Genomic DNA, 18,884 nt, shown 5'->3' with positions numbered 1-18,884 from the left:
TCCTCTCGCCTCTCCCCCACACACATATGTTAGCTATTTTGGGGCAGTGAAATTAATTTCTTCTTTTTTTGGCTCTGACCTTTTCCTTCTTACTTGATCTATATTTTTCACCATTTATTACCCTTTCTCATGTATCAGATTCTTTTTTCACCAAAATAGTATCTTATTCATTCCAGGTGATTCAAAATAGATTCAGGAAGACCTAGGGAAATAGGTCTATACTTTCTATTTATAACACCTAGCTAGCTATATTAAGGTTTGAATAAAAATTCAACGCTTGTTAATGTTAGTCTTAATTCATATCCCAAGTTTCTAAGAGCATCCACAACCATTAGAACCTTATTAAGTATCTAAAAAAACAAATCGTTAATATTTTTATTGCAATCAATTTAAGTAATTAATTTTTATTTATCTTTTTTAATTTGAACTAGTATAAAAGTGACACATGGTTTGTGGTTTTTTTAAGGTTCTTAAAACATAAGAGTTTAGAACTATTTCTGGCATCCTTCTTACTTTTTTGTATTTTTGAATTATTTTTAGTTTTGAAAATTTGTGTTAGAACTCTTTAACAACCCTCTGTTGGAGGTGCTCTAAGATGCTCATGTCACAAAGTTACTGTTTTATCCTACTGGATTGATAGTCAAATGTGTTAATTTTAAGAATAATCGATACTCATTTCCTAACAAAAAATGATGTTTTAGTTTTCAGAACATAAACTAATATCTTAATTTTAATTAATATGTGCAAATTCTAAAACATCTTTATCAAATACAGAGGGAATACCTCATTTTGCAAAATGTGATAAATTAGGATGAGATATTTTCGTTATAAATTTTAGGAATAAAGATTGATTCTCAGTTGGTTGGTTTAAACTCTTGTAAATTTATCTGTACCTTGTTGAAATTTAAAGGAAAATGACTTAAAAGATGTTTTCACTGTTTTCAAAATTTATCCTATTTTCCCAATATTTTTAAAAATATTGTTTCAGATGATAAATTCAGTACTTCAATAATTGCTACCCAATTTGTCACATAAAATTTTAGTAGTACGTAGCTACTCTGCAAGGAGGAAGTACCATCAGTTTTTATCTAATATCAATGAATATCGAATTATTTATTATACAGAAATTTTATGAAATATTATAATTTCATTTGTGCATCACCAATATAAAGTTATATAAACTATGATATTTCAGAAAGATCTGTATCTATGAACACAATGATGTACACTAGGCATTATGGATCGCAGCTGTGCATTCTATTTTTATCTGACTTATAAACGTGGTGTAATTAATTAATTATATAGCACAGACCCAAATAATCAACTATAGACCCAAATAATCAACTGTAGCACTAAACTACTCCATCTATTCCATAATACAAGATGTTTGCTTGAATGCACAAAAATTAAACAAACTTACCGTACTTTCTAGAAGACAATATTATTATTAAATAATATAAATTAAATATAAATTAATCAATCACAAATAATGTAGTAAACCGTTACTGGTTAACCAATTTTCAATAAAACTAAAATACTTTAAAAATATCAAAACATCTTATATTTTGAAACATCAAAACTTATCTAAAACATTTTATATTATCGAGCGGATGGAGTATTTAATTTAAATCATACTTAAATCTTTCCTAGCACCATATGATGGTTCATTTAAAAAAAGAGATAGGGCAATATATATATAAAGATGACATAAAATATCACATCAGTTTCATAATATATACTTTATTCATTTTATTTTCCTCAAATAAATATTATTCCCATAATAATTAATAAGTTTCACTTTGCCTTATTGGAAGAAAAAAAAATTGTATCTCTGACAATTCAGTGATTAAAGAATAAAAGTAGGTGACTCTTAATTACTTGAAAATTGATGCTTGGTTAATAAAGCGAGTAACAAATTCATTTTTTTGTTAATACAAGTTATTTTTCAAGGTACAGTTTAATTCACCGTGCTTTCTCAAAATTTAATCCATGACACAGTGAATAATAGTTAAGTAAAAAATATTTTGTAGTGTTATAGGTAGGGAAAAAGTCTTGCTTAAGTTAAATATAACAGTTATAATACAATTTTAATATTAAAAGAAAAAGGAACCATAAGCATCGAAATGCAGAATTATATGGATAAATATTTTTAAATTATGAATAATAATAAACTATAGGACGAAAAAAATATATGATGATGAGATGATGAATGGTCCTTGGGAATTGCTATCTCTCATCTCTGAGCAAAAACAGCACTCTAGTATATAGGGAATCCAAAACCGTTCATTCAGATCTGTCTGAATCTTCGAGACACAAGTCTTTGTTTCCCATAGGGTTGCCACTTCTCCAAATTACCATATTACTCCCTTTCCTTTATGCCACTTCTCCAAATTACCATATTACTCCCTTTCCTTTTAAATCACCCATAACACGTATTTTTTCCTATTTATTAAGACTTTTTTTTTGCTAAAAAAGACTTTTTATTTTATTTTCAACTATTTTAGTTATTTCCCTCTATACTATCTTAATTTACAAATATTTAAAAATAAAAATATTTTCTGAATTCTCTGTCGCTCCAGCTATATGGTCCCAATATCTTTTTTTTTTGTCAAAGGCCCCAACATCGTTTGCCTCAAATTAACGTTTTTAAAATTTTCATGTGATTATTTTTGCATTTATTTAGATAACACACATTAAAACATTGGCATATGTAGAAACTAAACGCAAAAATCAAAATTCACTAGAAACGGCCAATCATAAGGGCATAAAAAATAAAGGAGAGAAACAAAAAAAAGAAGAAGTTAAAGTACAAAAAAGGAAGAAATGTTAATATATTCAAGAAAGACAAAACTCTCTCTTTCTATTAAAAGAGAGGAGAAAATAATTATAGTTATAATCAAATTAATTATATCATAAATATTTTTATTAATGAAGTACTGTGATTCGAATCAACGGCTGTCTCTCATCGCTCTCACCGTCGTCACACATGGTACTGACCACCGTCTTTATAAGGTCGTTCTCCACAGAGTCTGCGCATGTTAGCGACTGCGCCTTCTTAGCCTCCGCTTCCCAATCAGTGGTCCCCACCACGTACATCATTAGACCGGCGCAACTAATCTGCGCAGCAAGAAGTCCTAACCAAAGCCCATTAAACCCAACTCTGGCCCAAAACCCAAGACCCACAGCCACCGGCATGCCCACAAGATAGAACGCGCCAAGGTTCACGTTCGCCGCTGTAGACGGCCGTGCCGTCCCCCTCACGACGCCGCAACCTACCGTCTGAGGACAGTTTCCGATCTCGCACAACCCCAATATCGGAAGCGCCGCCGCTGTTAGCCGGAGAATCTCGTCGTCTTTAGTGAAAACCATCCCCCAAGCATTTCTGACTGAGTAAGCAAACGCCGCCGCCGTGATCCCTGTCACCGCCGCGAAGACGACAGACACCATCGCCGAAATCTTCGCCGTCTTGGGACGGTTCGCTCCCAGCTCGTTCCCGACGCGAGTGGAGACGGCGAAGCTCAGAGAAGACGGAAAGACGTAGAGAAACGACGTCGTCTGTATCAAAACGCCCATGGCCGCCACCGTCGATCTTGGGTTCACGAGCAACCCGCAAAGAACGATCATGATCTCGTACCACCACCACTCCAAACACACGGAGACGCAGCTCGGTCCCGCGAGGCGGAGCAGAGGAGCCCATCCTCGGAAGCACTCCCCGGTCGGGTCGGTCCAAGTGGGCACGTGGAGACCACTTGCCCGGACGTAGCATATCAAGAACGCGACGACGAAGAGGTTGGTGACGGAGGAGGCGACCGCGACGCCTGTTAAACCTAGTCGGAGGTAAGAGACGAGGAAAATATTAGCCGGTAAGTGAAAAACGGCGCCGGAGAGAGAGGCTAGGGTGACGGGGTGGATGATGCCTTGAGCACGAAGGTAGATTCTGATAGGGTGAAGGAGAGTGTTGGTGATGAGATCAGGGAGGGAGAAGATGAGATATGTCTGAGCTAACTCTCCGATGTCGGGGTCTTGGTGTAGGTAAACCGAGATTTTACCGACGTTGAGCCAGAGAACCGAGATCGGTACGCAGCAAACCAAGAGAAAAACCACGGTTCGATGGAGGGTGAGTGAGAGGAGTTTGTAGCGGTGAGCACCAAAGGCTTGAGAACAGAGTGGTTCCATACCGAGTGCTAAACCGGATAAAACAGAGTAACCGGTTATGTTAGCAAACGCAATGGCAAGTGAACCGGCGGCTAATTCGAGGTCACCTAGACGACCTAGGAAAAACATGGAGACGGCGGAGCGAAGGTAGAGGACTAGAGCCGCTACGGCGATCGGGAAAGCGAGCGTGAAGAGTGACTTCGCCTCCGTTACCGCTTCGGACATGACAGGAGATCTTATGTTCTCGCAATGCCGGAGACTTTGCTTTGTGGGATGTTCGAAGGTTTTGGTCGAGAGTAAGACTCCTCCTGTTCGAGATTGTTGGTTCTCGGACACGGCCGTGCTAGTGCCGGCGGTGGTAGGTGGTGTTGTTGATGTGTTACACATGACGGTGATGGTGATAATGACGATGGAAGATATTATGGGAAAGAGAAAGAGTTCTCTCGTGAAGAGCCCTCTGGAGTTTTTTTTTGAGGTTTTAAGTGAAGAAAATGAAACTTTGATGCTTCTTCTCTCCTCTACATCTTCTCTATTAATAAAGGAATTGCCAGACTTTTTTTCATATTCATTTTTTTCATAGAAAAGAATCTAAACTACCTTTTTAAAAAGAGAAAAAGACAAAAATAGCACTAAATCAAGTTTTTGTTTCCAAACTAGCACTCAAGGTCAAAAGTCACAAAAATAGCACTTAATGTTTTATCAAAAGTCACAAACTTATGGTTTACAGTTAAAGGGTGGGGTTTGGGATTTAGGGTTTAGGGTTTAGAGTTTAGGGTTTAGGGTTTAGAGTTTAGGGTTTAGGGTTTAGAGTTTAAGGTTTAGAGTTTAGGGTTTAGGGTTTAAAGTTTAGAGTTGAGAAATGAGGTTTTGGGGATAAAATTTCAAATTTTGAAAAATAAAAAAATTAAAATTTTCAAAGGATAAACTTAGAAATGTGCTATTTTGGTCATTTTAGTTTTTGAGTGCTATTTTTGTGATATAAACTTAGAAATGTACTATTTTGGAGATTTGCCCTTTAAAAAATATATTTTTAAAACACTTTCGGAATTCTGTGCGGGTCAGTTTTTTTATATACTATACATTGGTATTACTAAATTGACAATGTAGATACATGAACGATTTATGACCATTACAAGCAAAATAAAAAGAAAGATTTAATGAATAACCAAAGTAATTACAGCTGCACCATAAATTAAAGATGATGTATACGATACGTATTAGCGATATATAGAACATACGTATCATTATCAAATACATAATTTTAGAAAATTACTAGTAAGGGAATAGTATGCAATTAATCAATTTTGCGTAAGAGATGAAATTAATTGAACCGTTATTCCATGTGTGAACTGATGATAAAGTCGTCTGGACTTTTTAGAGTCGTCTGGAAGTCGTCTGAAATTCCTAAAAGTCGTCTGAACTTCCTGGAACTCGTCTGAACTTCCTGGAAGTCGTCTGGTCTTGTCTACTCAAGTGGAATCCAAGCTTGTCTTTGTAGAGGAATGATCTATAATAGTTTTGTTTGTGGTCTATTTTGTGAATTGCATGTCTACTCTTTTAGTTGTGAATTTTTTGTAAAATCAGTAATAATGTTTTCCAAGATGTATTAAATGTGCTAACAATGTGTTTACACATTTACAAATCAATGAAATAATAGACGTCAATAGCCTTTTTCTTATCTTTGGATCTCTCATATGCAATAATAAACTCCAATGGCCTTTTTCTCATCTTAATAAACAAGAATGTTGGTAGCTTTATATTGATACAACATTTTAAGAAGCATTTTAACCCTTCTTCCAACTCATAACAATAGTCATCATTATTGTCTATAACAATAATACTTAAGAGATGGAAACAAACAATAGTAACTAGTCAAAGCATATCATATTTTATTATAAGTTTACGTTGAAAAACTTAGTCAAATTTAGTAAACCTAAGTGAGAGAACATATTTTGTAAATATGAGTTTACATATCTTTAAGTTACTTATCACTCTTAAAAATACAAGTTATTCAAAAACTAACGTAGAAGACTTAAAAACTAGCGGAGAAGACGCAGACGACTTCAATCTAAGTTGTCCAGACGACTAAACTATACGTCGTCTGGTCAACGCAGAGGTTATTTTTGCAATTGACTTTGAAATCTGTTATTTCGGACGACTGAAAAATAAGTCGTCTACTATTGTTTGGCTAAAAAAAAAACTCCAAAAAAGCTAGACGACTTACATTTCAGTCGTCATAGGTTAGTTTTGCATTTGACTGGATTATTTCAGAAGTTTGACTTTTCTGGACGACTTATATTTCAGTCGTCTAGTGAAAATTAAAATAATAATATTTTTTTAAAAGTAGACGACTTACAGTTAAGTCGTCATAGGTTAGTTTTGCAATTGAAAAAAAAACTTCAAGATTTAATTATATACAGACGACTTATAATTCAGTCGTCCACGAGACGACTGAAATGTAAGTCGTCCAGGATTTACGAGGTTTGACCAGAATCTCGGAAAAAAATCATGGACGACTTACAAGTAAGTCGTCTCGTGGACGACTTACAAGTAAGTCGTCTCGTGGACGACTGAATTATAAGTCGTCTGTGTATAATTAAATTTTGAAGTTTTTTTTTTCAATTGCAAAACTAACCTATGACGACTTAACTGTAAGTCGTCTACTTTAAAAAAAATATTATTATTTTAATTTTCGCCAGACGACTGAAATGTAAGTAGTCTGGGGAAGTCAAACTTCTGAAATTATCCAGTCAAATGCAAAACTAACCTAGGACGACTGAAATGTAAGTCGTCTAGGTTCTTTGGAAATTTTTTTGAAACCAAACAAAAGCGGACGACTTAACTTTCAGTCGTCTCAGGTTACAGATTTCAAAGTCAATTGCAAAAATAACCTCTGCGTTGACCAGACGACTTCCAGGTAAGTTGTCTACAGCCAGACGACTTCCCAAGTAAGTCGTCTGACGAACAGATCTGGAAAAAAACTCGATGTCATACCTTAAATTGGTGAGATAAGTTCCTTAGCATACATAAGGCTTCTCCAAGCACACAGAATCACAAACGAAAGTAACCCACCCAGAATCGTTAGCTTCTATGACTCTATGAACCATAAAAAATTTAGAATCAAAATCTTGGGTTTTTTTAGCTCATTGTGGAGAGAAAGTGAGAGATATGTTGTGTTTAGTTCACAAGAATGGAAAAAGAAGAAGGGTAAATCAATTTTGGGAGCATTAAGAGCTTCAAGTTGGTTGTTCATGGTGGTTGTGGTATTGATGACAATGGCAATCTTGTAATTACTTGAAAATGATGAGGGTGAGAGAGTAAAAATGTCATTTTCGAAAAAAAAAAAAAAAAAAATTGATGGCATTTTCGTAAATTATATGAACTTGTGGGGTGAATAGGGCAAAACCAATTTTCAAAAAAAAAGGAGGTTAGTTTTGTGTTTGACTTTAAGTTATAGGTCAATTCTGCAAAAAACCCTATAATATTAATAAGATGTAAATTTCACTACTCTTTCTGTTTCAAGATATTGTCATTTTAAAGTTTTTTTTGTTTACAAAGATTGCTAATTTCTATTTTCAATGCAATTTTTTTTTGTTTTATATTTTTTATACGAAGATCTAAATTTAAATGTATTTTTATCTCTATTGTTTTAATGTATTTATTAGAGAACATGTATTTAGTGTATAAATACATAATAAAATATATTTTTTTAATAATTTTTAGTATGTGTGAATATTTTTTAAATAACAATTTTTTTGAAACAAATAAATAGAATATCTATGGTTGGATTGTGTACTAAAAACATCTCCCATGTAAAACTTTATTGTTTCTTCTAAAATAGATTAACAATGAAGTTGAGTTGAATATGCTCTAAAACTCCAAAAGATTTACATATATTGATCCAAGTTATTCATACCGGCTAGGGATGGGTATATCGGTTTAGTTTCGGGTTCGGTTTGGTTTGGTTAATTTGGGTTTTATAAAACTCAACCCAATTAAAACCAAAGTAGCTTCGGTTTGGGTTTGGTTTGGGTTTAGTTTGGTTCGGTTTAGTTAGGTTTGGTTTAGATTTAGTTTAGTTTTCTTTAAAAATCTATGAAACAAAAAACAAGCTCGATGACAAAACCCTTAACCACGTCAAAGGAAAAAATACATAATAAGCAAAGAGCAGACTATTTGTAATCTAATTAGCGTAACAAAAACTTGTAAGCATTCCAAAACCTATTAACTAAAAGACTATTTGCATCAACTTTTTTGTTTTTATTGATCCTATAATAACTGTTACATAATTTAGAGAATGAAAATTGGAGAAGATGAACGAAACGAGATGGCTACGATTTAAATGCTTATAGTTTTTAGGTTTTGTTTTCAGCACAATCTTTAGGTATTAGGATTATTTGAATCATATTTGGATTTTTTTAAAAATATATGGAAGTTAAGAAAAAATGGAAAACAAAACTTTAACTAAAATTTACAATATGTTTACTTATATATATATATATATATATATATATATATTTATTTGTAGATAAAAATATATTGGATTATTGGTTGGTTCGGTTTGAACCCAAACCAAACCAAACCATTTGGGTTGAGTAAAACATGAACCAATTGGATTATGTAAAGAGCACGGTTTGGTTTGGATCGGATCGGTTTGGGTTTTTCGCCCACCCCTAGATTTACATATATTGATCCAAGTTATTCATACCGGCACATAATTAGGTCTTCAATCTTCGAAAATTGTTGAAACTTTAACATGATTAAATTCATTTGGTATAAGTATAACTAAGATAAAATTACCGTAGACAACGCCTATTTTTTATTACTCCCTCTGTACTAATACAAGTGGTTTTTAAAGTTTTTGCACATGAATTAAAAAAATACAAGCTTTAATACAATTACATTAATTACATAAAATATCATTAAATAAAAGTAGTTTAACCAACAAGAAAAAAAACATTATTTTATAATTGGTCACAAAATTTAAATACTATTAAATTTTATCTTAAATATTGAAAACATCAATTATTTTGAAACATTTTTTTAAACACCACTTAAAATGACATGGAGTAAGTAATTAGTATTATACATCTTCTCTGTTAAGAGACAGTTCATTGTAACGTCTAAATAACTTATTAAGATCAAGATATATCGTGCAGTTTATTACACGTAAAATCATCGAATTTTGTTCAAGTGACCATGTGGCACTGAAAAATCGTCTGCATTTATATTTACCAGTACTAATTTTATTATTATTATTATTTACATGTGTTGTTCTTCCATTTATCCAAAAATATATTGTTCTTTTTGGTTCATAAAAAAATGTCGTTTAAGACTTATTTCAATTTTAAAATCTAGTACTATTCTTCTAAAATTCTCGAATATATATATATATATATATATATATATATATTCAGTAGTATTTGAGAATATATATTTTAGGTTAACCGTAAACACCTCAGACTAAACATACAGAAGAACTTATAAATTCTAGTTTTCTGGCTAATAAAATCATTTTGGATAATCAGTCATTGAAACTACAATAAGAAAACTCAAAATATAGTTTATATCACATGGCAAATCCTAACAACTATTGAACCACCATCAAATAATTTAATATATATAAATAGACTATATTGAACATTTTTTATTTTTGTAAAAGATATCAAAACAAACCAAAATGTATCACATGAACAAAACCAAAACTGGACAGAAAATAGAAGTAAATAATATTGTAGGGATTTACTAAGGGCATTACTTTTAGTGAAACCTTCGGTGTCTGTCTGGTGTGATTGATGAAATTGGAGTAACTAAAATTAGAGTCAATGAAGAAAAAAAAATAGAGGTAATGGGAGTAAAAAAATTTACTCTTATAAAAACATTCTACAAGTTCACTAAAAGGCAATCATTTCTTTCCCACAACTAAAATAATTTGACTCTAATTGGTTTATTTTAGAATAATTCAGTGAAAATTGTTTTTTTTTCCTAATATTTTATTCTAAAATGACTATACAGTCACAGCTGGAGAGAATTTTTTTGTCTTTGCTAAAAACACAGCCAGAGATAGTTAAAGACCTAATGCTAACATTAATGTTTAGTTTGACTATTTTTAACCAAAACATGCAAATAATGTTTACAATTAATTTAACGTTGTTTCATGTGTTGCCTCCATCCGAAGAACAAATTAAGTTTAAACAACAATTAAAATCCTGGATTTATAGTACTACTTCGTAATACTTTATTCATTTCGCACACGCATATTAAAAAATGATTGAAATGTATTTAAGTTCTTATTAATTATTCATATTCAATCAATAATATTTGAGATAAATAAAATTATTTATAAAATCAATGTATTTGTAATTAACATTAAATTGAAAGTTGCATTGAAATTTTAAAATGAAATTTTTGTGTAACAATTTCTTTAAAAATGACACTCTTTAGGGAGTAGTTTGTAAATTATGAAAACTGCATCTACAGTGGAGCTTAAATCTCCAGCAATTAATGGCTTTTGTTTGACTAAATAACCTTCCAACCTGTATTGATAAATGTATCTTCATATTTTGTAGTAATGCTGACACTTGCAAAATGTTATTCTTACAGATGCAGTTGGAGACTGCTATTATTCATAAATTAATATGATAGCTTATGTGGAGTAAATGGTAACTATAACATGCAACCATGTTGTGCAAATATGTTATGTAATGTGAAATTGTATGCACATCGAAATCGTGTGGTCTGAGTTAGCCTTTCAATTGAAAAGAAATGTAAAGCTCTTCTGTCAAATCTAGATACTTTCTATTGTTTTATCACAAACTGTCTATATGGTATATACGTATTGGTTTGGATGTAATTTATACAATCATTTGTCGGTCCTTTATGTTTTCTGTCGATAAGATTTGAAGCAAAGAGATAAATCAGTGTAAGGCTCTTGTGGCTTTGTGAGCGTTCACAATAAGAGGGGGGGAGGGGGCCTCGACCTACTAACTAAGCCTCTGGATTTTTGTAGAAATATTCTCCACTCTCAAATTCTTTCGAAACGTTCCAATAATTGTTTCAACGATAATTCATTATATATATAGTGTCTAAATATATAGATATCCTTCACTAAATATTACATTTAATATTGCATGCGTTAATCATATAAAACTATATAAGTAAAAGGCGAAAGAATAGTTTGCTTTGTGTTCACCACATGGCTGCGTGAACAAAAAAAAACATATAAGTAATCAAATTTTGATCATGTTTATACCAATTTTTTTTTTATGTTGCAGCCTTAGAATGGCTGTAAATTCGAATGTTCAAATACAGTATCACACTGAAGACTGCAGTTAAATTTGTCAACATAATAGTATAGAACGGCTGTAACTTATACGACTAAATCCGGTTGCAAACCCGAATATTTATTTAAGCAAAAAAAAAACCTGAATATTTATGAAACTCAACATTTATACAACATTTTGGATGAAGTCAGCTTAGACGATGATACTATATATAAGATATGTCATGCATCTTCCAAGGCCAGAAAAACATTCGCATATACCCTCAATTTTTTAAAAATATTAATATATGTTTATGAGTTTTAATTTATCAAAAGAAAATTGTTGTTAAAATTTATCTTAAAATATTTATGGCTCTTAATCTCAGAGTCGGTTTTGACATTATGTATATACATTTTGGTAGGGGGCGATTTATTTGAAAGAATATAACATTCCACCAATAGCTTGATAAATAATTAATGTTGAAAGTGTGACTTATGGGATAAATTAAACCATATGTATTGTTCCCAATTTTATATTCATTATGATGTAGATTTTTTTTAACACCATTCATTATGATGTAGACAATCGTCAAAATCAGTTACTGCATAAGCAGCGACACCAACAATGATAATAAGGAAAATCCAAATTTAAACAATATTTGAAAATAAACGCCGGTTAACAACCAAATATATACTTCAATTCATCACCCGCCTCTATTAAGTTTCAGGAAAATAAATTAAATGAAGACCGAGATGCTATGTAGTAGTTACAACGTTCCTTTTCCATCAATTTGGATTGATTTCAGTGTACGTAATTACTTGTTTAGTTTTTTACCAACAAAATTCTCTTAATTATTTAATATTCTCTTCGTTTTAACCAAATGATGTTTTAAAAAAAATGTTTTAAATTTCATGACGTTTATTTACTTTTTATACTATTTGACTCTTCATATTCTACATCTACTTTTATTGGTTGAATTTTCATTAGATAAATATTGTTTTATCAGTTAAATTGTAATTAGATAAACAATTAATGATGTTTTCATTTAAAAAAATACTCTCTCTGTAGATTTTATAGTATTTTCACACATATTAAGAAAACATATTAAACTACTATAATAAATGTATCATTTTCTGTAATTTTCAATTTTAATAATTTTAAACCAATAATAATTCAATAAAGTCAATTTTTTTTTTAATTTTACAATTTTTTCATAGAAACCACAAAAAATACATCTTTGTGAAACAATATTTTTTCTAAAAAGTCTATCACTAAAGAACAGAGGGAGTAGTATATAACGTTAAATATTTTTTTTTAATTTATGTGTACAAATCTAAAATATAATATATTAAAAACAAAAAGAGTACATGTTTTCAAGTCCTAATGAGTAGCATCTACGAAAAAAAATTGTCCTAGTGACTGTTACAACATATAAGTGTGTTTCATGATAAAATCTACATTTTTTTCCTAGAGAGCATTCATGTAAACTGGCTTATAAATATTTATTCTCTATATGTAAATATATATGTATTAATAATATATTTTTTCTTTTGAGAAAAAGGCTTTATTAGAAATATATATTCTAAACTATTTTTCCGTGGTTAAATGTTAAATTACTATACCAAAAATTTCAAGTTTTTCATAACAACATGGAAACAAAATAGCAGAATTCATTAATTAAATCTAAACAGAGCACTTAGCCAACAGCAAACCGAAACAAAAGAAGATCTAGTCCTGAAATTGAACCGGACACCAACGGAAAAGTGAATGTCATTTAAACGAAAAATTAGTAGAATGGCCTATACAGTTACCGTGAGCTATCAGAAATAAATGCACCATCAAACCTTGAAACACACGGCTTCTACAGCTTATGTGCCGACCCTTACCACAACGCCTGCGCAAAGAAAATATTTTTGAATGGTTCAACAATAATCACTTAACATTACTTGTATGCACCAAAATAGTTACATATATGTGGCAACTAATTAAACTAATTTATACATAGTTTAAAACAAATAAACTAATTCATGATGGTGGTGTTCTTCCACTAAATAATATGTATGATTAATATACGTCAGTCCATTTACATATCTATGTCAAGTAAAAAACAACCAGTAAGCTTCTAATAGTTCACTATGTGAACAAAGTAATTTCGTAAATATATACAAAAGTACAAAAGTTTTGTTCGTAGAACGTGATAAATACAAAAAAAAATATTTGTACAATCAACCCTTGCTACAGAAACATTTTTTCCTCGTAGACTTGCTAAAAGTGAATATGTTTGTATATTATTCATTTAAACATAAAACGGGTTTACATATATGTGTAATATTTAGGTAGAAGATAGATGTAATCAATGAGAAGTGGGGATAGGGATAAATTATCTGCAAACTATTTTGCATGGACGTCAAAACGGTGACATCGCGAGAAGATGGTCGCATAACAAACGCCAAAATGGACTTTTGATCGAGAAAGGGATAAATTCACAGCTGGAATCTGGAAATTCTTCGTTTTTATCTTTCTTTAAAATAAAATATACTCCATATGCCAACAAACTAATTGAGAACGAAATACAGGAATTGACACATAAAATATACAAATTTACGAAGGGAGGTCCCAAATAAGAGCAGTGGCTGAGAAAATACCGAAGTGAAACTATTTTGGCTTCCCTTTCAAGAACAGAAGGCTAAAAGGGGACATGTGCCCTCTACTTCATTTATTTTACACTTATCCTTTTATTTTATCTTTCTTCTAGATTTTCTTTCCTAATGATTTGCATATCCATGTTCGTTTTATATATGTCATGAGATAAGATAGGCTGGCTCCTTAGACTATAGTGCTTAAATACATGAACCGACTCATAATTCAAACATTCATATCTTCACCAGCAGTGTTTTCGGATATCCGTTTACTGTGCATTTTATTTTTTATTTGTCGTATTTATATGTGATATATTAATTCACACATTCATTATTACTATTGTTTTTTTTCTTACTTTGGAAGAAATTCTGACAAGTCCAGGTCTATAATATAATTTGTTTTGACCGAGATCAACAAAAAAAATTATACATCCCCCACCCCCAAATAAGATTCGAACTAGAATGCACATAACAAAACTTTTAATATCCTTAACATTTTAGTCTAACCTGCTGAATACATTAAAACTACTAAACTACATACACTTCGTCACACGTTTATTGTTCATATTTGCTATTTGGTTATTTTTGTAAAAACAAAAGTAAATAAAATGACATTTTAAAAGTCTTAAAGACTTTTTTTGGTTTGTATAAGTGTTTCTACCATAACATAACCTGAATTCAAATCAGGTAGTATATGTTAATGAACAGTAAACAGAACAATTAATATATAGACACAACAGAATTACTGTAAAATCAAATTTTCTTACTATATTCAACGTTTAGACTAAATTGTGAATTATTAGTTTATTCTGCGAGACCCTAATAAATATTAAAACTCATTAAGTATTAATATAGAAATTAAAAGAAGTTTTAATAATAAAACATTTTATATATATATATATATATATGAATGTATTACTACTATCACTAATTATCACAACTAATCATAGCACAACTGGTCGAAATAATTCATTGATGAAAATTGTCCATTTATTTCTCTTATTCGAAACTCCTGGACCAATACAGAGAAATATCTGGAAATATAATTTTTCCCTTTGCAATGATTTTCACATTTGTCATTACAGACGAAAAATAAGAGGATCAAAAAGTAAATTTTGTGTTAGAATTTTTCCGGTGGTATATTTAATCTGCAGATTCAAGAAATCAGGCAGTAACTTGTAATATTTTTTTAACTTGTAAAATTTTACCTTATACGTAAAAAAATTTCGCTATCAATGAGGTGAAAAGCAAAAATTTAAGAAGTGGTGGTTTAGCGATAAACGGAGCTTTTGCTAAGATTAGGTCAATTCTGATAACTGACGACTGTGAACTGACAAGTGACTTATTGTGTCAGTTCGGGACCATACAAACTCAGAGAGACTGTGTGTTTCTATAACTGAGGAAGTCCTCTCTCCGTTTCAGTCCCTTTGTACGGCGCCGTTTCGATCCTCTCTGAGTCCCACTTTGGACACCTCACATGTTCTTCCCTCTCCTCATGGCCGTACGATCTTGCATTTTTTGTACGAGATCCTACGGTTATGATCCCTTTTATACGTACCAACGTATCTCTCTTTGCTTTTCTTGCGGGTCCTCCACAGAGCATTGTTCATAAATGTCGATGAATTTGGGTTTAAGTATCTTTCAATTGATGTATTTACATCATTACTGTTTCCTTTTTCTTATTCTTTTCTTCATATGATGTCATTCATACATTAAATGTTTGTATTATCAACTTATCATTAACACCTGGTTTGGTGCTGCTTGGATATTTCCATCTGACTTTCAAGACTCAATTCGTTTCTCCACCATGTTAGTTAATTAATATTCCCTTCGTTTTTTAATATAAGTCGTTTTAGAGAAATTTTTATGTTCTAAATTATATGATATTTTCGGTTTTCTATATAAAATTTATTAACACTTAATGTTATATGACCAATGATAATATACCTTCTATTTTATTATTGGTTGATTTGTTGTTAGGTAAATAATTAATGATGTTTTTGTTTAGAAAATATAAAAAATTAATTATGTCTTAATCTATGTAGACAATTCTAAAACGACTTATATTAAAAAAACAGGAGTAAGTTAAAAAGGCACGGGGAACTTCTTCTAGATTTTATTTTAGATAGCTAAATTTCTTGCTAAATTAATAAAAGATATGCAGTAGTAAAAACGTGTATATTCGTTTTGCGTATAACTCAAGCTTACTTAGTGAGATTTTGTCATTTGTTGGTGTTTTTTTTTTTTAATAAGAAGATATAATTTGGCTATCTAATATGATATTGTGACAAGTGAAAATTATATTATTCAATTATTTTAGATTTGATTCCTTCGAAAAGAGGGAGCTAATTAAAGACGTATATCGGTATGTATAGCATTTTATTTGATAAATTTCTACGGTGCTATTCCATATATTTGAAATAGACAGATTTCTCGATTGGTTTGAACAATGGGAGGAGTTCTATTAGTCTAATCTACATAAAAATAGAATTTTTAACGTTAAAACCCCCAACTAAGTTTGTTTTGGATAAAAAACTTCAAACTAAGTATTCAACGAAAAATCTTTAAACTAAATTTATTTAATGAATTACACTCTAACAGATCATAATTACCAATACTACATGTAAATCTTTAGTTTATGAATTTCTACACTAAGTAAACATAATTGAGGGATTTTACCATTAAAAATCTAAAAAAATAAAAATTTTACAATATTATCTAAAATTTAGTAACTTAAATTTTCAAAATTAGCATTTCTAATTTTGTTTTGTAAATATATGAATTTGATATGGTTTTAACATCAACATTATATATGTATAAATTAAAAATGTAAAAATCCAGAAAATATAATAAAAATTATCTAAAGATTTACCTGTAATAAAATTACTTAAAGATTAAAAATGTTAAAAAAAGAAAATATAAGAAAAATTATATCTTATCTAATAAAAATGTAATAATAAATTTTTATATAATTATTATTATATTTTCTGGGTTTTTACATTTTTAGTTTATAAATATATAATGTTGATGTTAAAAACACATCAAACTCATATATTTAAAAAAAAAATAAAAAAGCTAATTTTGAAAATTAAATTACTAAGTTTTAGATAATATTATAAAATTTTGATTTTATTTTATTTTTTATATTTTAATGGTAAAACCCCTCAGCAATGTCTACTTAATGTAGAAATTCTTAAACTAAAGATTTACCAGCAGTAATGGTAATTATAACCTGTTAGGGTTTAATTCATTAAATAAAATTAGTGAGAGTTTTTTTGTTAAATACTTAGTTTGAGGGTTTTTATCCAAAACAAATTTAGTTGATGAGTTTTAACGTTAAAAATCCATAAAAATACAGGTAAACATTATACTCCTGTTGAGAGAAATTAAAAAGATGGAATCACGTGATCGTCGTAATCAGTGATACAATAATATTATCATAAAACATTACAGTATTAGCTTTTGTTTTTGTTTGACAACATAGATAACAGTAAAAAAAATAGTGTTGTTTGGAAACATGGATAGCAGTAAGTTAGGAAAAGAAGGTAATGAGCTTATGCTATTAAAAAATTGGAAGTCCATTACATTATATTAAAAAGTAATGGGTTTATGTTACTTGATATACATATTCAAATCAAAATAATAATTTAAATTGATTTATATCAAAAATTCATTCAAAAATATACATATATTTAAAATTTGATTTTTACTAACATATTTTTCAATAACCATTATAAATTTTTTTTCAATATATAAAAAAAAAATACAATACAAAGCTCAATTTCAAACACCAACTTAAATAATGGTTTTTATATTTCACATTTAAATTTAAAATATAATATATGTGATTATTTATATGCTTGTACGTATAAAATATTATTAATTGTAAGAAAACTTATTTGATGGTAAATATAAAATACGATTGATTATATGATAACACATATTTTTGTAATCTGTGATAACCTATAATTATATAGGATATATAATAGTGATTAGGGGTGGGCGTTCGGGTTCGTTTTTGGGTCTGTTTGGGATTTCGTGTTCGGTTTAGATCTTTAAGGATTCGGTTCGGATTTCGATAACCAATGTAAATTATTTTAAAAAAAAAAATTATATATGCTTTAATTTTTTAAAAATCTATAAACAATAAAATATATTACATATAAATTTGAATAACATATGTCAGAGTACCTAACTTAACATATAAATTGGTTTGCTTTAAATATTTGAATAGAGAATTGATAATTATTTAAGTATTTTTGGAGTTTTGAGTATATTTTAACTATTTTATATATTTATGTTTGATTATTTGTACATATTTTCAAGTATTTAAACAAACTTAAAAGTATCTTATATATTCTGGATGTTTTTATATATATTAAATCTATTTTGGATACCCAAAATACTTCGGTTCAGATCGGATTAGGTTTCAGTTCTTCAAATACCAAAATTTTGAATAATTCGGATATTTAACCAATTTGGGTTCGGATTTGGTACTACTTATTTGGATTGGGGTCGGTTCGATTCTTCGAATTCAAGTTTTTTGCCCAACCCTAGATAGTGACATAAAAAAACAAATAGTATCATATTTTTTAAAAAGTACATCCAGCAATTGTGAGTACCTTTTGAAACGCGCGGATCAAAATCTAGTTTATTTATTATTAAAACTGAATTACATTTTGAAAATAACTATTCTTTTAAGTTAAAGACAACATATTAAGTTTATATAAATACTTTTCGGCAATTGTGAGTTATGAAAATAGTGATAGACATGCAACAGATTAAAGGAAAAACAGTGTATTCAGTGGTTGGCTTTTTTCATTGATAG

General features: G+C 30.0%; 1 protein-coding gene across 1 annotated transcript; it reads right to left on the bottom strand.

Annotated features, from left to right (window-relative positions):
• Positions 1 to 2,718: 2,718 nt before the first annotated feature.
• On the bottom strand, positions 2,719 to 4,757 carry LOC106364218 (protein DETOXIFICATION 51-like). The gene has a single exon (XM_013803840.3). It carries the CDS (start codon positions 4,540 to 4,542, stop codon positions 2,926 to 2,928), a length of 1,617 nt encoding a protein of 538 aa, XP_013659294.1. The 5' UTR covers positions 4,543 to 4,757; the 3' UTR covers positions 2,719 to 2,925.
• Positions 4,758 to 18,884: the final 14,127 nt, after the last annotated feature.

This window comes from Brassica napus, chromosome C7, assembly GCF_020379485.1.
Source record: "Brassica napus cultivar Da-Ae chromosome C7, Da-Ae, whole genome shotgun sequence".
In the NCBI taxonomy this organism is placed as follows: Eukaryota; Viridiplantae; Streptophyta; class Magnoliopsida; order Brassicales; family Brassicaceae; genus Brassica; species Brassica napus.
This window is presented reverse-complemented; position numbering and strand designations above follow the sequence as displayed.